Source organism: Cajanus cajan, chromosome 5 (genome assembly GCF_000230855.2).
Source record: "Cajanus cajan strain Asha chromosome 5, NIPB_CcT2T_4, whole genome shotgun sequence".
Lineage (NCBI taxonomy): Eukaryota > Viridiplantae > Streptophyta > Magnoliopsida > Fabales > Fabaceae > Cajanus > Cajanus cajan.
The window spans coordinates 59,580,920-59,608,412 of NC_138521.1; the positions used below are offsets into that span (position 1 = coordinate 59,580,920).

The 27,493-nt window shown below is 32.5% G+C and overlaps 3 protein-coding genes across 4 annotated transcripts; 2 read left to right on the forward strand and 1 right to left on the reverse strand.

Annotated features, from left to right (window-relative positions):
- Positions 1-611: 611 nt before the first annotated feature.
- Positions 612-12,136, forward strand: LOC109808940 (ABC transporter A family member 7). 2 transcript variants are annotated; one of them, XM_020372142.3, is made up of 18 exons: positions 612-771; positions 843-1,227; positions 1,332-1,420; positions 1,932-2,064; positions 2,725-2,850; positions 2,923-3,035; positions 3,530-3,688; positions 5,142-5,304; positions 5,383-5,508; positions 5,596-5,679; positions 7,008-7,363; positions 8,388-8,588; positions 8,809-8,918; positions 9,014-9,098; positions 11,118-11,246; positions 11,340-11,445; positions 11,572-11,660; positions 11,774-12,136. In XM_020372142.3, the coding sequence occupies exons 1-18, from the start codon at positions 709-711 to the stop codon at positions 12,071-12,073; spliced, it is 2,817 nt and encodes a 938-aa protein (XP_020227731.2). In that variant the 5' UTR covers positions 612-708; the 3' UTR covers positions 12,074-12,136. The 2 variants fall into 2 exon arrangements, with proteins under 2 accessions (XP_020227731.2, XP_082931631.1); XM_083075505.1 differs by having other exon boundaries at positions 2,923-2,960.
- Positions 12,137-20,196: 8,060 nt separating this feature from the next.
- Positions 20,197-22,379, forward strand: LOC109808164 (uncharacterized). The gene is made up of 5 exons (XM_020371036.3): positions 20,197-20,463; positions 20,547-20,596; positions 21,043-21,166; positions 21,305-21,403; positions 21,603-22,379. Exons 1-5 carry the CDS (start codon positions 20,259-20,261, stop codon positions 22,220-22,222), a joined length of 1,098 nt encoding a protein of 365 aa, XP_020226625.2. The 5' UTR covers positions 20,197-20,258; the 3' UTR covers positions 22,223-22,379.
- Positions 22,380-22,915: 536 nt separating this feature from the next.
- LOC109808162 (putative serine/threonine-protein kinase PBL3) lies at positions 22,916-26,788 on the reverse strand. Its single transcript, XM_020371035.3, has 6 exons — positions 26,502-26,788; positions 24,869-25,206; positions 24,459-24,594; positions 24,149-24,285; positions 23,882-24,005; positions 22,916-23,494 (listed from the first exon to the last, which is right to left on the reverse strand). Exons 1-6 carry the CDS (start codon positions 26,566-26,568, stop codon positions 23,094-23,096), a joined length of 1,203 nt encoding a protein of 400 aa, XP_020226624.1. The 5' UTR covers positions 26,569-26,788; the 3' UTR covers positions 22,916-23,093.
- Between the last annotated feature and the right edge of the window lie 705 nt (positions 26,789-27,493).

The window sequence follows — 27,493 nt, forward strand, 5'->3', positions numbered from 1 at the left end:
ATGTACGGAGGAATTTTTCTGGCAGAGTTTTCTAAAATGATTTTTTAATATCTTATCTCGTTCAATTTGAAACTTATATTTTAAATTAAGCTTTAATATTTTTAATAATAATAAAAAAAATCTCATATCACACTATAATCATTTGTAATTAAATTTAAAACATAATTTATATAATAAAATATTTATTATTAATTATGTAATTATAATATAATTTACATATTAAAAATATTTATCTATCATAAATTTTAATAATTTAAAATACTGTAATAGCTTATCATGTAAATTGCACGATTTATTCATCTATATTAATATTTTAATTAATAAAATAGATTCTTTTAAGATCATTAGGATTAATCTAGTAATTGGGTAGGGAAGGATTAGAATAGTTAGAACCATGAGAACTTATGTTCAATCCTGTAATCTTTCTTATTTTTAAAAAAATAAAATAAATTCTCTTATTAAATATTCAATTTAATCTTCTCCATCTTTAATAATTAAACACAATTTTTAATAATCGTATAAACTACCAAAAACAAATTTATTATTTTATTTTTTTCTTTTCGCTTGTAATAAAAAATACTTGTCGAATGTAAAAATGAAAATTTAATTGACAACCAGAATGCAACTCAGCTCAGCACCGCATGCAGTGTAGAGTGTAAAGTAACGGTTAAGATTGTAGGAATTTGCTTTGCCTCCATCGAAACACAAATGGCAAATCCCAGCTTCTGGACTCAAGCAAACGCGCTTCTCCGCAAGAATCTCACATTCCAGGTTCCGATCTCTTTCCCTTTCAATCACACTATCGCTTACGCCACGCCGTTTAATTTTCTTTCTTTTCGAAGAAACGGAACGTCAAAACCAACGTTCAGCTGGTGCTCTTCCCGGTCATCCTCTGCTTGCTGGTGTTCGCGCTCCAATGCGTAATCGACACGCAATTCGACAAGCCCGAGTTCAAGTGCGGCTGCGTCTGCAGAAACAACCGCACTCGCTGCGCCGACTCGGAGAAGGTGTGCGGGATACAGTATTCGGATCTCCTTCAGGCCGCCCTGTGTGCCATTCCGAAACCGCCTCAGTGGCCACCGCTCTTGCAGCTTCCGGAGCCTTCCAACCGGGCCGTGCGAACCGCTTCTCTTCCCTTTTCGGATTTCCCCGATGCCTCCTGCCGGATAACCGATTCCTGTCCCCTTACTATGCTCTTCACCGCAGAGAATCACTCCCTTGCACAAAGTATTATGGCGTAACGTAACGTGGATTCATCCATTCTCGCATGTCTTTGCATTGCTTCATCACATGATTTTGCCTCTTTTTTTTGGTTTTGTTTCTTTCTGCAGCCGTGACTGCAAGTATGTTTGGGAGTGCCTTGTCTATGAGTGACTACTATGATAGGGATATTTATGCGACCTCGGCGATGAATGTACTGGTGAGGTTTTGCATGCTTCATTCTTATTTAATTTTAGAGTTTAATACATATTTATGCTACCTCTTGGCCCAATGTGGTTGTAAGGCTTGTCCGGACACCTGGGTTATGGAGTTTACCTAATGCTCTTGAGGATTGATTTTCATAATGTTAAAATAATGTTTGATTGATAGAATTATCGCCCGTGAACTCAAATAAGTCATTGGTTGTCAGCTTTAGAATACTGCCATGTCCATGCACACACAAAAAAAAGACATGTGTAATAGGATGTGTTTTTTGTGTTATTTCGACTATAGTTGGAGTTTTACCTCCTTAACCTGTGTAATAAATGTTTGCATTAACTGTCAACATTGGTTAAAGAGGTGAAACTCCAATTTTGATGGGAGAACAAAGCCAAAAGCTCCTAAGGTTGTGCGTATAAGCTCCTAAAGTCTTGTAATCGGATGTTGTTGCATATATTTTTGTATTTTTTTTTTCTGTTTTTGTTAACTTTGTTGCTGGTGTTAAAATATAGGGATCTGATTCAGCGCCTGGGCAAAACAATTTTATTGAACCTGCTTTCTCTACGGGTCTTCCAATTTATTATCTACAAAGAAATTGCTCTGATGCGGAGAAGTTTGGACTCTCCTTGCCGATAGCAGACAATGGTATGGAACATCCTTATATTGACAATGTACCTTGAAAAATCTGATAACAGGAAATTCAGTCAGTAGGCATTGCTATGCCGCCTCATGGCTATTTTATAATGAAAATTGGCAATCCATTGTGCCATTCTTGATGGTTCCCATGAAGTGTTAGACACAGGGTATCCTAGATGTGTTCATGACCAAATGTTGGTATGATTTTGATAGTTTGGTGTATGCTTCATGATGACTGGCTGAAAATGACAGATTGTCAGAGAATATTTTGCTGCAGGCTCATTATGCCGTTTACAAAACTTTCTTTTGTGCGGGGGGTTTTGCTTTTCTATTCGTGTTGCTATTCGACTTGAACTTAAATGTTCATTCATGTTTTTAAAAAGCTTGGGGAACCATGAAATGGGATGGATGTAATAAAAGATAATGTACAAGGTTCAGCATAAAAACCATAAGTGCAACATTCGTGATGCATTTGAATCACTTTCTCAACGATAATGATCTTATGGTCAGTTTTGGCCAATAAATGCACACAGAAATTATTTGAATAATTTTGTATGGAGTACACTAGTGTTTTACATACACAATCTTGTTTCTCTCTAGATATGACTTGGGCCTGCATCTGACATAAAGAGTATTGTTACCAATTGAGCTTATTTTCCTTGAATTTAGAGGTCGAACTCAAATGTGCTCAGGCTCTACATTTATGGCGCAATAGTTCTTCTGAGATCAACAGTGAGCTATATAAAGGTTATTATGGAGGTAACACAGAAGGACAAGTCAATGAGATAGTTTCAGGTACTTAATATCATTACCTTTCAATTCACGCAATGTTTGGAAGCCAATACTTATTTTTATTTGTTTTGGCAGCTTTTGATTTTCTAAATTCAAACCAGAATAGATATAATGTAAGTATATGGTACAACTCAACATACGGCAGACACACAAATGTGTTATTGAGGATTCCTCGCTCTATAAATCTGGTATATATATATATATACATATATCTAAAACTCGTTTTAATTGTTGCTTCCTCCTTGCTGGTATCCTAACCATGGATACAACATAATGAAAAAATAAAAAACGTGCTATTTGCTAGCCTGTACAATGAGTCTATCAATTTTTTATTTTTTATTTTTTTTATATTGTAGTATTAACTTTAAAACCAAAACACATACCCAATTCATTATTGATGGAATACATATGTACTAAGTATCTACAGACTTTCTAAAGAAAATAACTTGCTTTCAAATGCATGATTTGAACAGAAGTGAAACTATGCTTATGATGCACATGCAGTATACTGTATTGCAAATTTCAAAATTGATTGCATAAGTAAATTTTACTAAGCTAATATAATGATAATAATTTCAATTAATATACATTTTCCCATTTTTTATTTTAATAGTATTTTGGTCTTGATTTATCTGTCCTCGACAGATTATGAAGAGGACTGACGTTATCTATATGCATGCAGATATCAAATTCCTACCTGCAGTTTCTGCTTGGACCTGGAACCAAGGTGTTATTTGAGTTTGTAAAGGAAATGCCAAAGCCTGAGTCAAATTTTAGACTTGATCTATCTTCTCTTCTAGGCACTCTGTTTTTTACATGGGTCGTCCTGCAACTTTTTCCTGTAAGTGTAGATATATTTTAAGAAATGAGCTATGAATTGAGTTGTGTGTAACAAGAGAAGTTAACAGTAATCTTAGGATACTAGTTTCATTTATTGAAGAAATGGTTGCTATCGGTTAATTTTGATTTGTGATATAGGCGTCACATTGTTACTCTACCTTACATCATTTCAAGTGCGTGTAACTACATAAGGCCTTCTGGATGTTCTTTTCACACTGAACAATCCTTTATCAGGTTCAAAGTCAACAGTTATGTCTAACATCTAATGTTAATGTAACAACAACAACAAAAGCCTTATCCCACTAGGTGAAGTTAGCTACAAAGATCACACGTCGTCATTGTTCTCGGTCAAAGGTCAAATTCTCAGGATATTATTTACCATGTGATCCCTCTGATCAATTTCTTCCAATGTCTTATTTGGTCTCTGTCTTCCCCATGTTTCCAATGTCCTTCTTTGCACATGTCCAATCCACTTAACCAATTTTCTATCATCTTTTCCTCAATTTGTGTCATACTAATATCCTTGCATATGATCATTTGTATCCCACCCTTTCTTGTATGATCATACATTCATCTTAACATTCTCATTTCTGCTACTCTTTTTTTTTTTTTTTTTTTTTTTGTGAATATATCAAAGTGTAGTTGAATGTATAACAATGTGATAAATTTTTTTTTTGAGCTTGGTAGGTTCTTTGCGATCCCAAATAAACCCCAATGCCTTTGTCCATTTTAACCATCCAACTTGTATCTTGTGTGTATCATCTTCATTGATTTTTTTCCATCATTTTGTAATATTGATTCCAAATATTTAAATTTAGAAATATGTGGTATAACATCTTTTCCTATTTTTACTTCTGATTCATTTTCTTCTTGGTTCTTGCTAAAATTATAATGCATACAGTGTCTGTTATACTCCTACTCAAGTGAAAATTCTGATTCCAAAGTTCATCTTTGAAGTTCAAGTTCAGGGCTTACCTCTTCACTTGATTTCTCAATCAAAACTATATTATCTGCAAAAGCATGCAAATAGGGATAGTTTTGTTTAGGGCCCTAGTAAGCACATCCAAGACTAAAGGCTGAGCCTTGATTTACTCTCAAGTTCTCACACTAGTAGTTATCCCATCATACATATCTTTTATAGTTCAGATACAAGTAATGCAATAACTTTTCGTTTGGCATATATAAAGTCTTCCACAATATTTCTCTTGGCATTCAATCATGTTTTTCCATGTCAATATTCCATATGTAAGTCTTTTTCTCTGCTTCAATACCTTTTCATCAAGACATCAACCCTCCCAAAGATAAATGGTTGCAGTTGTAGACCTTCCTTGCATAAAACAAATTGACTCAATGTAATCCTAGACCTTTCCATCTAATGTTAACGCAATAGAATAGATATAGATATTCTAGTACATTTATTTGTTCAACTTGATAAGCTTTAAGTGTTTGTGTAGGTTGTTCTGACATCACTAGTATATGAGAAGCAACAAAAATTAAGAATCATGATGAAAATGCATGGTCTTGGTGATGGGCCATATTGGATGATTTCATATGGTTATTTTCTTGCCATATCAGTAACCTACATGTTGTGTTTTGTGATATTTGGTTCACTTTTAGGTAAGAATATAAATATTGAACTGTTTCCTCTTTTTGGGATTTTCCTGTTTTCTTTAATGCTGTTGACTTTATTTTCAGGATTAAAAATCTTCACAATCAATGACTACAGCACCCAATTCGTGTTTTATTTCATATATATCAACTTACAAATTGCACTGGCATTTTTGGTGTCTTCCATATTTTCAAATGTTAAGACAGCTACAGGTTTGATGATAGCCACTTTTATGTAGTTCATAATAATGGGTGTATTACCTCGATCTGATTACTGACTTGTGTTCTTGATAATTGCAGTAACTGCATATATAGGTGTCTTTGGAACCGGTTTATTAGGTGGCTTTCTTTTCCAATTCTTTGTTCAAAACACATCATTTCCAAGTAAGTTAAATGACCAAGGAATGATATCCATTATGGGTTATTCTTATGGTTTTCATATATAATTTTATGTACTAGTATTATATTAAACTATCATTGAATGGGATTCTCAAGGTACAATGGAAATTTTTTCTGAATGACTGGCTAACTTTGTTGATGATACTAATAAGAATAACAATATCATGTCTATGTTCTCATTAATAACTTTATTAATCTAAGAATAGGGGAAAAAGTTAATTGAGAAAAGATTGCCCATGAGGCCATGACACATAAATTGATACCTAGTTTTCTCCCCACTTTTCTCAATTCTTATCCCATTAGTCATGGAAAGGAAAACATTCTAGTGACTAGAAACCTGCTTCAATTCAAATTCAGTAGGAAGGAATGTGGTTGTTTATTTCTTCGTATTTCATATTAAAATGAAAAATTTAGAATTAACTTTACCTTGGGTTGAGCATGTAAAGGGTTTAGTTGTGGATTAGTTATTAGGTCATGGTCCAAGTAAATCGCTGTTGGAAAATCACCTTAATTGCGATCAAACCTAGCCTGCCTTCCTAGTGGCCTCTTTGGGGATGCTTTAATTGCAACTTCAAAGGTGGTGTTTAGTCTCGCATCGACTAGAGATATGACTTCAATGAAATTTATAAAACTAAGATAAAGTTCACCTTACAAGCGTTAAGTTAGGTCCTAAGTCCAAATTCTAAGATGGTACCATGACTTATCCTAGATCCATTGTTAGGCCACCTGCGTTGTCACGGACTAGGTCCATAGCCTTGTATATTAGGGGTTGGAAAGCCATCTTAATTGTCGCCTTTTTGGGGGCTGCCTTAATTGTAGTCTCAGGTGATATTTAGTCTCATATTGACTAGAGATACGACTTAATAGAGCAAATAAAACGTAAGTAATCTTCACTTTACAAGTTGGTTTTATGGTGTTGAATTAGGTCCTAAGTCCAAATTCTAAGAACCACCCATATGGACGATATATTATGTAGAGGGGGTTAGTGGGAGAATATTGGCTGATTTTGTGATGCTGCCAAGTTAGTTAAATGGGTCTGCATTATAGGGGAGTACGGGAGGCTAGGTTGGGGGCACGGGGAAGGTTATTGTGAGGGTGGCTAAGAGTGTGTTATTGAGGCATTGACTCTAGTGGGAGAAAACACTTTCTCTTGTTAGTTTTCCAATCTAATAATACTATTTCCACCAATTTTATACTATTCAACATATTATTCTGCATTGGCGAATTAGTATTTTATCATCTTTTTGAATTATATGTCTATGTTGAAAGTTTCTAATCTTCTAGCCTATCAATTTTCTATGCTATTTCTTCAGGAGGGTGGATTATTGTTATGGAGTTGTATCCTGGGTTTGCTTTATATCGTGGGTTATATGAGTTTGCACAGTTTTCCTTTGAGGGGAGTATTTCGGGGACTGGTGGTATGAAGTGGCAGAATCTCAGTGAAAGCACCAATGGCATGAAAGAGGTCTTAATCATCATGTTGGCTGAGTGGATAGTGATTCTTTTTGCTGCCTTCTACATTGATCAAATACTGTCGTCAGGAAGTAGAAAAAGCCCTCTTTTCTTCTTGAAAGGATTTCAGAAAAAGACTCCTTTCCCGAATCTTGATACCCAAATGCAGGTGTCAAAAGTATTCTCTCAGATGGAGAAACGTGATGTTATCCAAGAGGTGAATATTTTTTTATATTGAAATAAATGTATAAGGTACTCGTATTATACGTTTACCAGATTATGAAATTGAGTACACTAGGTCTATCATGAGGTGCATTTCACATATTGGTTTCAGAAATTCTCAAATTTAGAAGGAATAATATTCACTTCTTCCTTTTCTTATTATATAATTATGAGGTCATTAGACCTATATATACATGAGCCTGCTGGCAATTTTAGGAAATATGGACAGCTAATTCTAGGGAGACAAATCCCTGTGATTATGGGATTGTTTCTAAATACATAAACCTACTATTAACAGTAAGATACAACTGTGATAAAGAATAAAATTATAGCAAGGATAAAATATAAAATTTCCTAAGATACACAATGAGCAACACGGTTTTCACAGAAATTGATGTAATGGTTCTGCCTGAGTAACGAGTAGTTTTGAGATACATAACACTTGGTACAACTAGGGTGGAACTTAAATTAGGCACAGATTCCATTAGAGAACCAAATAACTTCTGTTTGCTAACTTTTTCTTTTTTCAAAAATTATATTTGTGTTGAAATTATGGGGATTAAGGTATTGAGGGAGGAAAAAGAGAGAATAGAGACTGAATATTCTAAAATTTATAATGACTTGATATGATATGACCCATTGTGTGTAATGTGACTGATGTGATATAAAAGATAAAATATCAAGTTCTATTTATACTAAATGAAGACTTATAATCTAAATTAAATTAAATATGGAAACAAAGCTTGAGATTTCTAATCAGGAATATGGAGACTAATCTTAAAATAATGTAAATGAATCCAAAATGCAATCAATATAGGCTATTTTTCATATATTCTAACAACTTTTATTCAGGGGGGAAATGATAATGTGGAGCTATGTGTTTGACTTAATTAGCTTGTATTTGTCACATAAATGATAAATGTAACCATGTATTTTCACTGAAAGACCTCATTACAAATTTGGTTGTACTGATGTACTTAATATGTCGAGACTTGTAAAATGCTTTCTTTTCTTTTCAGAAGGAGAAGGTGGAGGAACTGCTACGTGAACCCACTATTAATCATGCAATTGTATGTGACGACCTAAAAAAAGTCTATCCAGGGAGGGATGGAAATCCAGATAAATTTGCAGTGAGAGGGTTGTTCCTTTCAGTGCCTCAAGGGGAATGCTTTGGTATGCTAGGTCCCAATGGAGCTGGGAAGACCTCTTTTATCAATATGGTCAGTTAAAATTTTTCAAACAATATATACATTAGAATCTGATTGTATTCTCTCTCCCCCCTGGCCCCCCCTCCCCTCCAAAAAAATTGCAAAAGGCTCCATTCAGTTGATCACATAAGAGAACAAAATAAGTTATGAAATTCTAATAGAATGAATTATGCTTTTTTAGAATGATTTTCTCCTTAAGTTATAAATCTAATAAGATTTTGTGTGCTTATAGATGATTGGTCTCACAAAGCCAACCTCGGGTGCGGCATTTGTTCAAGGCTTGGACATAAGAACTCATATGGAGGGAATATATACTACCATGGGTGTGTGCCCACAGCATGAGTAAGCCGGAAATTCCTCCATTTTTTTTTTCTAAAATCGAACTTATAACAATTGAAAAATGTTTTCTAACTTGTCATTTCTCTCTTTATCTGTAGCTTGCTGTGGGAAAGCTTGACAGGTAGAGAGCACCTACTTTTTTATGGCAGACTTAAAAATCTTAAAGGTTCAGTTTTGGCACAAGTAAGTTAATTTGAGAGAAATTATTTTGTTGTTATATCAAGATTATTATCATTGGGTTAGGAGTCTTGACATTTAGGACTTAAGAGTTAGGAGTATTTAGTTGTACTACTCTTATATTTCCTAAGATATTAAGTATAAATTGGTGTTTTAGGTTAGCCAGAGAGGCTCGTCCTTGTGCCTATTTGTTTTTAAAATATTTAAAAATTTGTTTAAATATATTTTTAGTCTTTGAAAAATTAACGAGTTTTAAAAAAATTGTAAACATTGTTTTTGATATTTATAAAATGAGTAAATTTTAATTTTTCTTCTTGTAAAATATTTTTTTTTGTTGATTCTCATCTCTCTAAAATCTAAAATTATTATTTATGGTTTCTAATGATGATTTTAAGATAGATAAATAATATTTAGTTTAAGACATAAAAAAATTTAGAAGTGTAACTTTGTAACATACTAATATGGTTTCACAAATAATTGTAGGTAAACCTAAGATAATCACTTAACTTTTTAATAAACAAATAAGTTGTTAAAAAATAATTACATAATAATATGGGATTAAAACAACATTTCTAAATTTTAGAGGATGAAAAACAAGTAAAAAAAATTTTAGAGACTAAAATTAAAATTTGTTCATTTTATAGGGAATAAAATCATATTTAAGCTTTAAATTTTGGTATTAGTAGTTTGTGATTTTTGTGCGATATAATACAATACTTGGGGGACTTTGTCAATTTCTTCAAAGCAATAGCTAACTATTTAGTGAAGTTTTTATTTGAAACTTTATATAAAAAGATGTTGCAAAGACAAAATTATATAACTTGACAACATAATTTATAACACGAACAAAACACTTGGCATATGACTAAACCATTTTCTTTTTATATTTTTCATTTGATCCGCATACTTTTTCTATTAAAGTTAAGGTCCTTTTTTGGTTATCAAATTGAAGTTGAGATTCTTAGTGAATTACCATGGAACGTTTGATACACATGAAATTTTTATTTTTTCGAAAATTTGATGGTCGGAAATGTTAGTTTTTCGTATTTGATTTGTTATTTAAAAAATAACAGTCCTTAGAAACATTGTTTCCGGAGGTAAGAATGGGATGGGTTGGGTGAAGCCTATCCTCGTCAAAATTTGACCCAAAAATTTGTTCAGGCTATTTTTCAAAGTCCAAACCTGACCGATCAAGACCTATAAATATTTGGATAAGGACTGATTGATTCAACTTTATTATATTATATTAATTTTAACATTATGTATAGTTAAATTATAAAATAAAACAAGTACAAACCTTAAATTAAGATATAATTTACAATATATATATATATATATATATATATATATAAATACATAATTGCATTATAAATATAATATCATTTTATAAAAATTATTACTAATTTTTTAATATTAATGCACAATAATTCAAAAAACCTTGTATTTTATAAGGGAATCTTATTTGTCAAACCAAGTTGTATTTGGACGGCCCTAAATGTAACATGAATTGTCTTAAAAATGAATCGTGTTCAATTTCATAGCCCAAACTAGTCCAGATCTAGTTAGCGGGTTGTGTTAGGCCTTGCTTACAGCTCACTCTTACTTGGAAATTGATTTTGGGCAAGTTTCTCACGAAATTATTCTCATGGAAGTGTTCCTGAGATAAAAATAAAGTTTTAATGCGATAAAAATGTGTTACCTTTATTTACTTATTTAATGCGAGGAAAATTCTTGATACATTTATAAACATTTTTGGAAACATTGATGACCAACCAAACAAATCTTTGTGATTTCCATGAATCATAATTCTCAAACATGGAAAAAACTGCGGTTTACCAAATGCTGCCTTAAAATTATGTTTTTTCTACAACATGTTCTCAATTATTATTTATTGCTTCTTTTCTACTAAGAGCTGGATCTACAGAAGATGATTGCAGTTTAGATACAATTTGAACAACTTTCTCTTTAGCTGTTATTTGCCAGGGAACACGTGTGTAATATTTAGCTACCATTACATCGGTGCAGGCAGTAGAAGAATCTTTGAAGAGTTTAAACCTTTTTCATGGAGGAGTTGCTGATAAACAAGCTCGAAAATACAGTGGAGGGATGAAGAGGAGGCTTAGTGTTGCAATTTCGTTGATTGGGGATCCCAGAGTATGTTCTAATTTTCAATCCATTCTCATCACTTTTCGTAAAAGAAGATTCAAGTTAGATTTCCTTATTCTTTAACTGCAAAAAATTGTTAAGGTTGTTTACATGGATGAACCAAGTAGCGGTTTAGACCCTGCCTCAAGAAAAAGCTTATGGAATGTTGTCAAGCATGCAAAACAGAACCGTGCAATCATTCTCACCAGTATTCTCTCACTCCTTTATGAAGCAATAACTCTGCTTGTTGTCCATTATTTAGATGTATAATCAACTTGTTGAACGTTTTGTCTCTCTACATTTACATTGATGAATCTTGGTTTCATGTTCTCAGCACATTCCATGGAAGAGGCAGAAGCCTTATGCGATCGATTAGGAATATTTGTGAATGGTAGCTTGCAGTGCGTTGGAAATCCAAAGGAGGTAACATTTCTCAATTGATTTCCTGTATCAAAATATTTTACAAACTAAATCTGTTAGGTCCATGCAATCTGTGTAGACTTATCACACTTGCTATTTCTGTTGGTTTCTTATAGCTGAAGGCTAGATATGGAGGAACTTACGTGTTCACAATGACAACATCTTCGGATCATGAAAAAGATGTGGAGAACATGGTGCACCGACTCACCCCAAATGCCAACAAGATATACCATCTCTCTGGTACTCAGAAGTTTGAGCTGCCAAAAGAGGATGTTAGAATAGGGGATGTATTCCAAGCTGTTGATGCTGCAAAGAGAAACTTCACTGTTTCTGCATGGGGCTTAGTTGACACCACGTTGGAAGATGTATTCATTAAGGTTGCACGTGACGCTAATGCATTTGACACCTTGTCATAATTGTCATACAAAATAAATTGTTTAAAACCAAATAAATTAATAAATAAACTGTTACTCCAGTAATATTCTAGTTGTGAAATTAGTATAGTCGCTTGGCCTTTACAAATGCAAGCTTTTGAGTGGATTTCCCTGCTGAGGATTTGCTTTGATGATAACATCAAGCATGGATATTGTATAGCTGCCGATAACATCATATAAATTATATTTTAATTTTATGATAAATAATTTAAATTACGATACAAAATTATTTTTAGCTATTGATAAAAACATTTAAAATTATTGAAATTTAATTTAAAAAGATGAGAATGATAAATTTAATTAAGAGATAATAAATTGATTTTATTTAAAAATTACCTTTAAATAAAAATCAGCATAAAAATAGTTCAAAATACTCTTGTTGAAAAATAGCTCTTAAAAATGCTTTTGTTCAAGATAAATATTAGTTTTATATTTAAAAAGAAATACAAAGAGCAATGATTATCGATAATTTCTTTTAAAATAATATTAAATTAATTTTAAAAAATGATATATATATATATATATATATATATATATATATATTCCCCATTGATTGGAGAAAATCATATATTTTTAAAAAATTATTAGAAATTAATTTAGAAATAGTGATAAAAGAATATAGACGATTAATAAAATTAAACACATAAATAAAGATAAAATGAAGATAATTTAAGACTATTGAAAGAGTTTTTTTTTTTTTTCCTAATTGTGAAGTTGTTTGTAAATGTACATCCAAAGTAGATAAAAGAGAGAATACTAATTTGTGATCTTAAGAAAATTAAATAAAGATTTTAGATGATTTTAAAGTTGATAATACAAGGGGGAAAAAATCAGCAAATACCATATTACACTAGTTGGTATATTTCTTTTTCTGGTTTTTACTCTTTAGTGAATTATCAGATGGTTTTAAACACAACTAATCGAATATTATTTTAAACTTTCATGCCTAGCTGGGTTCCGATAAGTACAAGACTACTTTCATTTTAGATTTTTTTTTTCCTGAACCATTTTCTTTTCTTTTTTTTTTAAGAAAAAAATTAATACAAGTAGAGACATGGATTTGGACGAAAAATCAGTGAATTATTTCTTAATTGATATTTTAATAATTCTTCCCTTCTACATTTATACTAGTTATATATATATATATATATATATATATATATATATATATATATATATATATATATATATATATATATTGAAATAAATCATTCAAGTTTAATTCTTCAAAATTAACTCGTTATGAATGTGTGTGGTATAGAGAAGAAAAATATGTAAGAAATAAAATAATAAAAAATAAAAAAGAAAGAAATGTGAGTAGAAATAGATAAAAAAATATGGTAAAAAATTGATTGTTTAGTTTAAGAAAAATATAAAATAAATACAGGAGAAATAATACTATATGTATTTAGTATCATAAAAAGAAATGTGTGAAAAATACAATATATTTTTTAATAAATAAAGTATATAAAAACAAATAAGAAAATAAAAAACATAATTTATTTTCATTTTAATTAATTAAATTTTAAAAATTTAATCGATTGTATTACAAATTTACAATCAATTGAACTCACTGTTTTATAACAGTAATTCTGTGGCTCATAAAAAAAACAATAATACGTGGAAGAAAAAAAAGCATTTAATTGATTGAAAAAAAAATGCTTTAAATGATTGAATTTTATCATGTAAGGACTTTTTTTTTCTTCATTATTTCTCATTAGTGAAGCCTAGAAATAAAAAAATAAGATCCATACTTTTTATTTCTCACATCTGTCTTACATACATGTACTATTTCTACTCTTTTCCTTTCATTTCACATAATTCTAGACTGTCATAGAGGGATATGTATTTTATACATGAATGTACTATTTCTTTTTTCAAGTATTTTTCTTTTATGAGCCACAAAACGACTTTTTTTTAATATATTTTTTTTTAATTATTAAAATAATTTGGGCCAATTTTTATTTATGTAAATAATTAGTTTTTGAGGCTCAGATTAGAAATCGGTTACTGGGTAACCGATTTCTCAAAGGAATTTTAATTTTTTTTTTGAAAATTCCTTTGAGAAATCGGTTACCCAGTAACCGATTTCTCAATTGGGCTTTTTCTCTCGTTTTTTTAGGCTATTTTTTGTTTTTTGTTTTTTTTAAAATTTGTCATTTTTTTTTCTTTTTCAGTTTTTAATATTCAGATTTTAAAAAAATTATAATTAATTTTAAAAAAATTCATTTAGTTTTTATTTTTAGATTATAAAAAATCTATTTAATATTTAAATAAAATAATTTTTAAAGAATTAAATTTAATAAAGTTAATACTAAATACAATTTTAAATAAATGACAATATTATTATAAATCACAACTTTAAATAAAAAAAAACTTTAATTGAGATGAACAACTTTAAATAAAAACAACAAAATAGGAGATCAAATAAAAAAGAACAACAAGACAATTACAATCCATGAAATTACAATCCAACTTTAATGATGTCTATGTCCACCAGTTCCACACCTCGGGGGTTGTCGGTTCTTTGTTGGGTTTCGACGACCAATGCGGAGTTGTTGTGGTTCAACTTGCTCCTCATCATGTTCTATATTAACAATATCGGTGGCTTGATTTGACGAAGTACTTCCACTAACCTCAAAGTGATAAGAAGAAAATGAAGGAAAATTCATATTTTACATGTAATTATATGCACTTTGTGGCGTGTGTACGTCGACGCCGAAAAGATTGCTCATGAAGTCCCCTGTTGGAGTTGTTGATGGTGGGGTGTACATGAATTGTTCATGGTGCGTATGAAATGGTGGATTCATTGAAAAAGACTGGGGATGTTGTTCCACACTATAAGGTGGGTGGTTATCTCCAGCCACCATGGGGATGTTGTTCCTATAGTTGTTGGGAGTTGTGTACTAGAAGTGGATGCATGAGATGAAGAATATTGGCTACAAAGATATATGCCTTACAATGTTGGTGCAATTGTTGTTCAGTGGGTTCATCTAATAGTGCAATTGTATGGTCTCTTAACCATTTTAGTTTTATGGTTGAGTCAACTAGAGCTTCCCCTTTTGGAGGTACGAAGCCTAACAACTCGTAACACAATTCATCCCAGTCAAAGAAAGTTGGTCCTGTGACTGGTTTGCCGTTGATCCTTAAACCCAATTGTAGTGCCACATCTTTCAAAGTGACCATGCACTCACCAACTGAAAGGTGAAAAGTATGTGTCTCAGGTCTCCACCTCTCCACCAAAGACGTTATCAGACAATCATCGATTTTAAAATGTCTAATTTTTGCAACCTTGCCAAAGCCAGTAACCTCCAACAAATGCTCAATTCTTAGGTCAGGTGTAGGTATGGAATGATAGTAAGATCGAATCACTTGATCACTTGTTGTCTGCGAATATGGTAGAATTGAAATGTTAGTAATGAATAATATTAGTTGTAAACATTATGCAATATATATTAACTTACCATAAGATGAGTTTCATTTGACCTATGGATGTGTTGTTTCCACAACATAGTTGAAGATGAAGAAGACATTCTTGAAAAACAATAGCAACGAAATTGAAGAGTGCAATAGCTGAAGAGAATTGATCTTTTGTTGTGTGTTTAGGGTTGGAACGTATGTAGTGTATATAATGCAAAAAATTTGAATTAGTTTGTCTCATTGCGTAAGGAAAATTAATGGCTTTGTGCAGAGTATCATTACCTTGGTCCCACAACCTCAAGAATCCAATACTTTGTGCAGAGTGTCATTGTCTTGGTCCTAGAGCATCAGAAAATTAATGGCTTTGTGCAGAGTGTCATGGTTTTGGTCCCAGAGCGTCAAAAAATTAATGGCTTTGTGTAGAGTGTCATTGTCTTGGTCCCAGAGCGTTAGAAAATTAATGGCTTTGTGCAAAGTGTCATTGTTTTGGTCCTAGAGCCTCAGGAATCCAATGCTTTGTAGAGTGTCATTGCCTTGGTCTCAAAGCGTTAGAAAATTAATGGCTTTGTCCACATTAGCTTGCTTTAGTTCTATATAATGTTCTGTAACAAAGGCTAAAATGCATCAGATTGAAACATTCAATCAATGGAGTCGTTCACTATTCCGACCGCTATTTATTATGATGGACAAATTGTCTCTACTGAGCATGGAGATATGTTTGTTAACAACGAGGTTACAACCCTACTAATATGCAACATGATGACTTATCAGCAACTTAAGCAGGTTATTAATAATAACCTTAATCTTTTTCATTACAAAGTTGTCATAGATATCCATTACCGATACCTAATTTCATGTATCGGTGATATATATAAATATACAGCGTGTTGTCTTAGGAATGATGAAGATGTGGAGTGTATGTTTTCATTGTTCACAGAACTGCACGACCTAACAAATCTCGAATTGTATGCTACGACGACGTATATTGGATTATTACATGAGATGGAAGCAATTGAAAGATACCTTGACCAAGTAATGAAGTTAGACAACTAATGTTATATGGTTTAGGATTTATGTTATTTATCTACTATGTTTGAAGTTTATTTAAATTGTGTTTTTTAAAGTTATTTTCATTTTAATGATGTAACCGTTATAATTAGTGTACTTAATATATAAAGTCAAAAATATTTAATAAAATAATATTGTCATTTATTTAATAATAAATTTAATTACCTATAATTATTAATACAAAATCAATATATTTATTATTATATTACATTATTCAATTTTCTATATTTAATAAATTTAATTTTAATAATAAATATATTTTTTTATTTCTAAAAATTTAATTAAATTAATTTTTAAAAAACAAAAAATGAAAAAATGAAAGAAAAGCCCAATTGAGAAATCGGTTACTGTCAACTTTTCCCTTCACTCTTTTCTTCTTCCCCATTCACTCTTTCTCTCTTTGCCTTGTTTTCCTTTCTCTGACCTTTGGTAACTTTAGGTGCTGAGCTAGAGTTGGGTGGTGCTAGCTGAGTGTTCGGAACCTTCTCTCTTCTTCTCCTCCTTCGTTGCTCCAGCTTTTGGTGGTAGAGCTGAGTAAGTTGGGTGCATAGCTGGTGTTCGGGGTTCACTCTTCTCCTTCAGTGGGTGTTCAAACTCTTCTTCATCTTCTTCTCGTTGTTTTATTGCCGGAAGCTTGGATTCTTTATCGAGGTAAGGGAAGCTAGGCTTATGGCTGTTTGGTTTGTGAATGAATGCATAATCACATGGTGTAACTGATTTTCGTGAGATTGATGAGTTGTGGTGAGGAACACTCACCTTCGGGGTTTTCGGGGTTGGGTGAAAATTTGGGGGATCTTCATAATCTGTGAATGCATGCTGAAAAGGAGATGTTTTTCATGATGTGTGATGAAAATGTGACACTTTGAACCGTTTGCATGTGGATTTTCTGTTAAGTTTTGCAGGTTTTTTTGGAAATTTTTCGAACTTGGGGGAGTTACTGATGAGTTCGCGCTGGGCGTTGTTCTTCGCGCCGGGCGCGCGACCACCAGGAGACTCTGTTTAGGCAAGCCCGCCGTGCGCAAGGTTGTGTGCGCTGGGCGAGCTTGCAAATGGGAGTCTCTGGTTAGCCCGCGCCGGGCGTGACTCGAGCTGCGTCGGGTGCGATATCAAGGGTAACATGTTTTGGGATACTTTGGTGCCGCGCTAGGCGCACGTTTGGACTCGCTAGGCGCGGAGGCTCCTTGGGAGTCTCTGCCAAGAGCACGCCGGGCGCAATGCAAATTGCGCCGGGCGCGAGACCTTGGTAGGTCTCTGCCTTCCCCACGCTGGGCGCGGGTTAGGCCACGCTGAGTGCACGAGACTCCTTGAGTTTCTGCCAGGTAGGCGCTGGGCGCAATTTGGAATTGCGCCAGGCGCGTGAGAGCCTTGGTGCTCTCGGGTTGAGTCTCGTCGGGCGCGAGTACTCTTGCGCTGGGCGCGATGACCCCTGGTGCTCTCGGGTTGAGCCGCGCTGGGCGCGACCTCGAGCCCGCCAGGCGCGAAAAGGGATATTGAAATATATGTTGTTGGCTGTTGAATTGTGCTGAACTTGTTAATCAATGTTGTTATATGCTGGGCTAAGTTATATTTGATGAATGTGCTGTGATGACTAGGTGATAAAGCTGAGATAATAATATTTAGCTGTATTAGAGGTGTATTGTTGAGCTGAAAGCGATGAATTGATATGTAAAATTTCATAGTATAACGGAACCATAGTAGGTTGGGCTGAATTGTGATAAACAATAAGTGTGTTAAATTGTCGTGCTGTATTATGTTGTGTTGTGCTGTGCTGGGTTGTGTGATGCTATAGCCGCTAAGTCGGTGCTGATATAGCCACATATGTGGTGCTGATATAACCGTTAAGACGGTGCTGTTGTTGCCGCTTTGCGGTGCCGTTATAGCCACTCGAGTGGTGATGTTGTTACTGCTAAGCAGTGCTGCTATTGCCGCATTGCGGTGCTGATATTGTTGAGGGGTATAAGCTGTACGGGTGTGCTGATAACTGTAGCTGTTGTTTATTATATTGCTATATATATATATTCATATGTTGGTTTTTAATTACACTAGCTTACCCTTTGTTGTTTCCATGATGATGGACTGCAATGATCATACTATGTATGGGAGCAGAGCAGGGATAAATGTCAAATGATGAGTCTTCGGCGGACCAGTGGAGCTGATCGCTTTTGTGACTATTTTGCTATGTAGCTACTTGGGATAGTAGCATTGATTGTACTTTGTGTTGTACACTCTAACTCTAGTTGGATTGGAACATTGTATATATTTATATTCTAGATTCTATAATTATATATTCGTTCTATTTTGTCTAGTGTTTCCAGTGTGCGGTAGTTAGAAGTGTAGTGACCAACTGGGTCGTTACAAAAAGAATTTTGAAATTTTTTTAAAAATCTCTTTGAGAAATCGGTTATCCAGTAACTAATTTTTCACTAGGGCCTCAAAACAGGTTACTTTGGTAAATAAAAATGGGCCAAAGTCATTTTAATAATTAAAAAAAAAAGAATATATTAAAAAAAAATCCCACAAAACCATTGTTTTAAAACAGTGGATTCAATGGATTGTAAATTTATAATACAATCGATCAATTTTTAAATTTAATTTATATACTTTATTTATAAAAATATACTTTATTTTTACTAATTTCTCTTTATCATACTAAATACATATAATATTATTTCTTTTAAATTAAATGATCAAATTTCTTCTATATATTTTATTTATATTTATTCACCTATTACTCTCCTTTTTATTTCTCTTGGTTCTATTTTTACCTATTTATTTTTTCTTGATCAAATACAGTAAAAAAAAAATACTGTTACAATGATTAAAAGGAAAAATATAAAATATATCAGTATCGTGGAAACTTACCATGCTTGCTTGAGCAAGGGTAACAACTAACAAGGGTAATACTGTAATAGTAATAGATAAACGTTAAAGCACATTTCCCATTACAAATTTCCATTTATCAAAATTTCCCCTTCAAGCTTTATTTATTTATTTATTTTGCTCAAATTTCCCCTTCAAGATCTACATTTAATTTCTCTCTCTTTTAATTACGTGACGCTTTGGATTCAAAAAATTTGTAAAATAACTTTAACCTTGAAATATAAGCCAGAAATAAAAAGGCAACTTAAATTCAGTGATTATTAATTTATTACCATCATTATTATTATTTGGAAAAATGGATTTTACAATATGTTTATCATCATATCTACCTGCTCTTATCTGAATCCTATGTCCATACGGCATACACGTAGACAATAGTACTTTTCGTAACTGAATATATTTAATTTCTTTCTATATTTTTTAAAAAATTAAATAAATAGTTATTTAAGAAGTGAGAGTAATTTAAAAAAGAAAATGCAAGAAAGTGGATTAAAAGTAATTATAAGTTACAAATGTAAAATAATTTAATAATAATAATATAAAAAGAATATGGAATCATTTTTATATAGAAGTATATTTTCATATAAGATATAGATAATCATAATCTTTTGTACCAGAAAACATTATCAAAAACTCAATTTGGATAGGATTCATTTATCTGGAAAAATTCCAAAGCTATTTAATATCCTTAATGAAATTTTATACTTATCTTTTTTTATCAAAACCGATTTGCTTGTAGTCAGAATACTTTATTTGACTCGTTTCCCTTCTCTATATAAATCCATAGTCAGGGGATGATATGTACAGAAAAAAACTAGAAATTTATTCAACAATGTCTAAGGTATTGTTGATCTTATGTATTCTCTCGGGGCTTCTGCTCCTTGCTCAGGCACATGACCATCATAAGAAAATTAAATTTTATCAGCTGGAGAGAGAAAATTTCAAGTTGAATTTGACAAATTACGGTGCTACAATTATCTCTGTCATAACACCTGATAAACACGGTTTGTTTTTTATCTTCTCTCCATTCTTTATTACTTTTGTCACACTATCACATGTAACATTTTTGTTATGACTTTTTTCACAGGGAAACTAGCCGATATTGTTCTTGGCTACGACTCCATTGATTCTTATATGGTATGATCCATTAATTCTGTTTCAATTAGCTATTTGAAATAGAAAAAAAATATATAAATAAAATACTAGGTTCTTTATGAATGATTATGTGCCTTTATTCCTTGCCCTGTCTTTGGTTCTATATATATTGTGATTTATTCATTTATTCTGTATATTGTTTTAATCTATTTAAGTCCTGATTTAAAAACAAGTTGCAGCAGCACCTACATTGTGTTACAGTCGCTTTTAAAAAAAACTGCAAAGTTTTATGTTGCAAGTGAATTATTCTCGTTAACAATTTTTTTTTTTTTACAGTTTTCATAAACGATTATTACCTGCATTTTATTATAGAAAGTGCACTCAAAATCTAAAAATGTGGTTGTTTACCAGGGATATCAGCAGGAAATATTATTGATTACATTGAGTCTAATATACCAATAATTTCTTAAACTTGAAATTTGTTGTAGAATGATACATGTTATTTCGGTGCCATTATTGGACGTGTGGCAAATAGGATTGGAGGAGCTAAATTCACTTTGGATGGCAAAACCTACAAATTGCCTGTTAATGATCACGGGAACACACTTCATGGTATATTAACATTAGTACATTAAAGTTTCTGATAATCCACAGTTCCACGCACTCCACTCCATAAAATGTTCATTTTCTGATTAATTATTGGAGGTATTGCTATTAACTGCTGAATCACTTGCACATATGAAATATCAGGTGGCACAAGAGGCTTCAGTGATGTTGTTTGGTCAGTGGAATCCCACAAGAAACACAGTCATGTAACATTTTCCTATGACAGTTTTGAAAATGAAGAAGGTACGTAGTTAATGTGTGATTATATCTCAAGCTGGTCTTATGATTTAGTGAATACTATGCACCAGTAATGTAAATTAGTTTTTACTGTCATGGTAAGTTTATTGGCTTTTATAATAAATAATTTAAACCGTTATTTATTATTTATAATCCTCTGTTGCGTCATAAATCTAATGGAAACATCTTTCTGAAAATTTGTTAGGCTTTCCCGGAAAATTGAAGGTGTCTGTGACTTACAAGCTTGTTGGTAAACACAATTTGTTTGTGAAAATGATTGCCAAGGCAGTGGACAAAGCCACACCAGTGAATCTAGCGCAGCATACCTATTGGAACCTTAGGGGCCACAACAGTGGAGACATTCTTTCTCACATTGTTCAAATCTTTGGCTCACACATCACACCAGTGGATGAAGTTCTCATCCCCACTGGCGAAATCATATCTGTTAAGGGTACCCCATATGATTTCCTTGAACCAAGAAAAATTGGAAGCAAGATTCATGACCTTCCTGGTCTATATGACATGAACTATGTGCTAGACAGAAGTTTCCAAAAGCACTTAAGTAAGTCTGTTGAGGTGAGAGACCCTGTCTCTGGGAGGAAAATGGAGCTGTGGTCAAACCAACTTGGTCTGCAGTTCTATACTAGTGGCCAGTTGAATGCTACCAAAGGCAAGGATGGAGCCATATACCACAAGTATGCTGGCATTGCCTTGGAGACTCAAGGCTTCCCAGATTCTGTGAATTACCCTTACTTTCCATCACAGATTGTGAAGCCTGGGGAGATTTATGAGCACGTCATGCTTTACAGATTGACAGCTAGCTAAATAGAATTCAGAATTTACAATATTTACTTGTCTTTGGCAAATGAATGTAATGATTTTTTATCTTCTTTTGCCTTTTCTTCTTGAGTTTGCTTCCTGGGATACATTTATGTAGTTTTGAATAGTTATCAAGAAATCTTGCTCTATGGTTCAAGTTTCATTAGCTTCTTTTCATTTTTATATTGGGTGATGATGGTCTTTGAAAGTTGAATATAATATGGAAGAATTTTTCTCTCAAGTTATTTTACACAGAAATAGTAGAGACTGAGATGGTAAACAAGAATCATTTATATGCACCTAAACTGAAATTCTTGTTGCAATGATGCTGTTATGATTGGCAGGAACTAGATTATTCCTTTTGATGGACAATGGATAATACAAAGCATTTTGATGCTGACGGCAACTCTATGATCAAAGTTCTGCACCTATAGATAAAGTAACACACTACAAGAAAATTGACTTGTAGTTATGGACAAAAACTGCTACTAAAAGTTGAAAATTTCTAAGTATATGACTATTTCATACTCACCTACAGACAAACTATCCAATGTGAGTTGTATAACAATGAGTTTTTAGATTTTACCTATAATAAACATCTATAAGTACTAGTATTTGAGTTTTAAGTACATCAAATATTTGTAAGTAGAAGTAGTTTTTAGTTTTACTAACAGACATCATGTCTGTAAGAATAAAATATCTGGAAGTATAAGTATAGGTTATTTTCTTTGAAATGACAGTGCAGTCCACTAAACTCTCTCATGGGAGCTATCACCTAACACAACCCATAAAAAGAGGATCTAACCTTAAGAGAAAATACACCTATACTGTATTGTTCCCCTTGGGACTTTATAATTCTGGATTTTGTTGAGGATGATTATGCTTGTCTCAAAGGGAGTTTTGCAGCAGGACCAACACCCTCTCTCATGGAACTGGGAATGGACTTCTCTTCTCTAGATGGGTTGGTTGTATGTCTAACGGCTGGCAGGTGTTCCAAGGCAGCCAAAACCTCAGACATCTGTGGTCTAATCTTGGCCTCACTAATGCATTGTAGAGCAATAATTGCAACTGTATAAGCTGCCTTCTGAGGGTATTGCCCTTCTAACTTGGTGTCTATAATCCTGAACAACTTCCTCCTATCACTCAAAAAGGGTCTTGCCCAATCTACCAGATTATGTTCCACTCCAGATTTTGTATTGTCAACAGCATGGCGCCCTGAGAGTAGTTCCAATAGCACAACTCCAAAGCTATAGACATCACACCTTGATGTCAACCGACCTGATCAAAGATTTTTTAGTGTCACATTATTGCAAGAAAACACACATATTGAATGAATTTATGCAACTCTTCAATTTAAATTAAACAAGCATGATGTCATTTGAATGAACTAATACAACTTTTCATGTCTTGGAAATTTCTTGTAGATTATAGATGTTCATTTTAAGTTGACTGGTCTGTCATTAACATTGTGCTCTGAAGATTACATTCATCACTTAGTTGAACCAAAACTTTGAGTTATATCCATGAAATCACTAGGTTGATGTGAAATATCTATTCACAATCCAACAAAAAAAATTTAAAAGCATTAAAAATGAGGAAGATGATAGCACATCAGAATTTTTATGAACCACAAAGTATGAAAATAGAATTAAGAAAAAATCAAACCTGTAGCAATATATTCAGGAGCAGCATAGCCGTGAGTGCCCAGAACTTGAGTGGAAACATGAGAATGATCACCAGTGGGCCCTGCTTTGGCCAATCCAAAGTCTGAGAGTTTTGCATTAAATTCCTGCATTTGTATAGTAATAACAGGTTAAAATGCTAGACTACTAGGACACTAAAGTTAAAATGAATGTTCAATAATCAATTCAAATTGGACGAGTTCTTAAATGACCACAATAACATGGCAATGCAAGTGTTTAAGCAACTTACCGAATCTAATAAAATATTAGAAGCCTTGAAATCACGGTAGATAATTTGTTGCTTAGAGTCATGTAGGAAGGAGAGACCTCGAGCAGCACCAATAGCAACCTTGATTCTTGTTGCCCAAGGAAGTGGTTGTATGCCCTCTGCAATTAATAGTTCCATGGTTGATCAAAGGAAATTCCGTGTTATAGTTGGAAAATAATTAGGTGATAGTAAATATATTGGATTACTTGATTTACAACATGTTAAATCATAGCAAGTCAGGTTTGAAAATTTCCACTTTCTGAAACTTAAGCTACTAAAGGCATCAACATACTGCGAAATAGATGATTCTCCAAGCATCTGTTGGGCAAGTACTCGTACACTAGAAGCCGGTTATCTCCTTCTAGGCAGTATCCAATAAGTTTGACAAGATTTGGATGGCGAAGTTGTCCGAGATAATTCACTTCAGACTGTAAGCAAAGAGAACTATGATTTAGAATTTGATCAATTTAGAATAAAAGCAGAATAGTTAAGGTTTTGTTTGGAAAACCTTCTTCAAAAACACTTATAAGAGAAGAAAATAAGAAGGGACAATAAAATTAACTTCTCCATAAGTTAAAATTAACTGAAGTCGGAGTTAAAGAAAAGTTTTAAAAGAAGTTAATATGAAAGAACTTATACACGTTAATTTATGCATAAATTAAATTTATTTTATCCAAACAGACCCTTGAAGGAAGTACCTACCAGCCACTCCTTATGCCCTTGAAAACCTTCTGGCTTAAGCTTCTTCACAGCTACAACCATTCCAGTTCCAGGCGTTGTAGGCTTAAAGTGTTTACTATCAATCCACCCCTTATAGACATAACCAAATCCCCCTTCTCCAATTAGACTATCAGTACGGAAATTTCTAGTGGCCTTCTTGAGATCATCTAATGTGAAGGCTTTTAAATGTGGAGACGAAAGTATGTCCCCTTCAGATCTTGGAGTGGGGAGAATCTCGGGTTTACCCTCATCACAGTGTCCATATGGTGTTGGACTTGAATGAGCCAACAAATGGGTGCTTCTATGACCTTTGGTAACATCTGAAAAATAATTTTCATTTTAGTGAAAGATAACAGCTTATTTAAAGAAGCATAGAAATTCCCTTTTGGAATGAATCATCTGCAAAATATTAGCAAATAAAATACATAACAAACTAAGACAAAAGAAAGACTTTCCCAAGAAAGTTCACACGTATCAAATTTAAACAAATAAGGAGAATGCACAATTTATTCAAACTTAGACTGACTTTTGTCTATTTTTATCTTAACCTAGAGAAACACAGAAAAGACACTTGCATGAGTAAAAGTACTATCAGGTACAATATGCATACTCCCAATAATGATAAGCATGTGCTTCTCCATCAGTATGGAACAGCCAATTAATGAACAGTTACATATCCTATATCTTGAGAATATCTTTGGATGAACATTTGATGCTGAAAATAATTCCAGTCATAAAATGCCAATGTCAACAACAAGTACAGTTACATATCTTGTGTCTCCACACCTCCACACACAAGTGAATGGAAAAAGTACATGGAGCTTTGTGGTATACAACAATTTTTTCCTTTAATATTCGTTATTGTATTGGAAAATCATAGAAGACGAGGAATTAAATACAAACTAAAATAAAATAAAATATGGAATAAATTATTGTAAACTTTCATAGTAGTGAGTTCAATTTTTACGAACAAAATAAAATATAGCATGGCTTTGAATTAAAATTGAGCCAAACCCCTAAAGGATGAGAAACCAAACAATGAAGTGCAGTACTGCGGTTAAATACACATATAAATCGGTCTGTAGAGTAACTACAGCATTAAACACACACAATAGAAAGATGTATATTGAATGAGTTTAATTTTGAGACACAATATTTTTATACTATCAATAAATGAAAAATCACCTTAAATATGTCTTTTAAATTGATAACAAAAGTTAATATTCTTCCCATGATAATACATCATAGGATCACAATGTAAAATTTATATTGTATTTCAATTCGCTGGAAGAGTATATATTTTGTTTTAAATTCATTCATACGTAATCGATCTTGATGTAACAAGCCTAAAGAAGACAAACAATAACAAAGCAAATGCACAACCACTGCCATTTCCTTCGAAAACCCATAAGGAAAATCCACACTCGTAGTATAAACGAGAAAAAAAAAACATAGAATTGATAGAAATAAATATGAAAAACGCATAATCTCCCAATTTCTGCAGCGATAGAACATAAGATATCTGTTACGTACGTAATGACGGGGTCAAAAACAAAGTAAATATTAATACAATGATGGGGGTAGAAAAATTATAAGCTGACCAAAAAAACGTTACCAGAAGAACAGGATTGGGAGTTCAAAGTGTCATCAATCTTGCAACGATTTTCTAAGCAATTTCCCATCAGATTAACCTTTTTTGAAAATCTAAGGAAGAAGAAAGATTTAATCTAATGAAGCTTATTATTAATTCTGGCCATGCAACGTGACGTCTATGCCATTATCGAAATGCATTATGTGTTGTGGTTCTCTTGCATCTTGTTCTTCTCCCGTGTTTCCAGAGAAGAACACGAAAACAGAGAGAACCAGATTCTAGTGTTGAGTTGTATTACTTTTACGTTTATAAACATTTCGAAATACTGATACGGGGCATGCAATTTTATTATGTTATCACTGATTTCGACTGCCTCTATTTATTTTCTATAAAAATTAATGACTTGTGTAACGTATAATTGTTAATGAATTTTTTTTTATATTTATAATAGAAATGTAATCTATAGTTACTTGATAGAAGTTTTTTATTTGAAAAACAAAATGATGTGATTAAAAATGACGACTAAAATGAGTTCAAGGAGAATATATCTCCTTTAACCATTGTTAAAAAAAATTATAACTTTGAAAACAGTTCTGTATTATATAATTACTTAATAGAAGTTTTTATTTGAAGAACTAAATTTTCTCATTAAAAATGTAGATCAAAATCAGTTAAGAGGAAAGATATCCCACTATTCCTATTATCTATTGTTATAGTTAGGTTTAATATTTGGTCTCTCAATTTTTTTAAATTTTTAATTGAGTTCTTAAGCTAAAAAATAAATAAATTATAGTTGAGTCTTTATTTTTTTAATTTAATCTTTGATATTAAAAGTTTGTTCATGATCTGTAAAATTTGAAAAAAATATTTTTTATGTTTGGATACACAAACAACTACATTAGAATGTTTCACGTTACCATTCATGTATATCATGTTTTAATATTTATGTTAAATCTTTTTATTATTTTATAATTCTTATGATTAAGGAGATTATAAGAATTTTTACAATACAAATT

Bases quoted from the DNA above. Each gene is read 5' to 3' on its own strand.
- LOC109808940 (XM_020372142.3), top strand. From the start codon at position 709: ATGGCAAATCCCAGCTTCTGGACTCAAGCAAACGCGCTTCTCCGCAAG. The intron at 1,421-1,931 runs GTGAGGTTTTGC...GTTAAAATATAG, and splicing joins CCTCGGCGATGAATGTACTG to GGATCTGATTCAGCGCCTGG. The intron at 8,589-8,808 runs GTCAGTTAAAAT...GTGTGCTTATAG, and splicing joins AGACCTCTTTTATCAATATG to ATGATTGGTCTCACAAAGCC.
- LOC109808164 (XM_020371036.3), top strand. From the start codon at position 20,259: ATGTACAGAAAAAAACTAGAAATTTATTCAACAATGTCTAAGGTATTG. The intron at 20,464-20,546 runs GTTTGTTTTTTA...CTTTTTTCACAG, and splicing joins CATAACACCTGATAAACACG to GGAAACTAGCCGATATTGTT. The intron at 20,597-21,042 runs GTATGATCCATT...AATTTGTTGTAG, and splicing joins ACTCCATTGATTCTTATATG to AATGATACATGTTATTTCGG.
- LOC109808162 (XM_020371035.3), bottom strand. From the start codon at position 26,568: ATGGGAAATTGCTTAGAAAATCGTTGCAAGATTGATGACACTTTGAAC. The intron at 25,207-26,501 runs GTAACGTTTTTT...ATTATTTTTCAG, and splicing joins CTCCCAATCCTGTTCTTCTG to ATGTTACCAAAGGTCATAGA. The intron at 24,595-24,868 runs GTAGGTACTTCC...CTTTGCTTACAG, and splicing joins AAGGGCATAAGGAGTGGCTG to TCTGAAGTGAATTATCTCGG.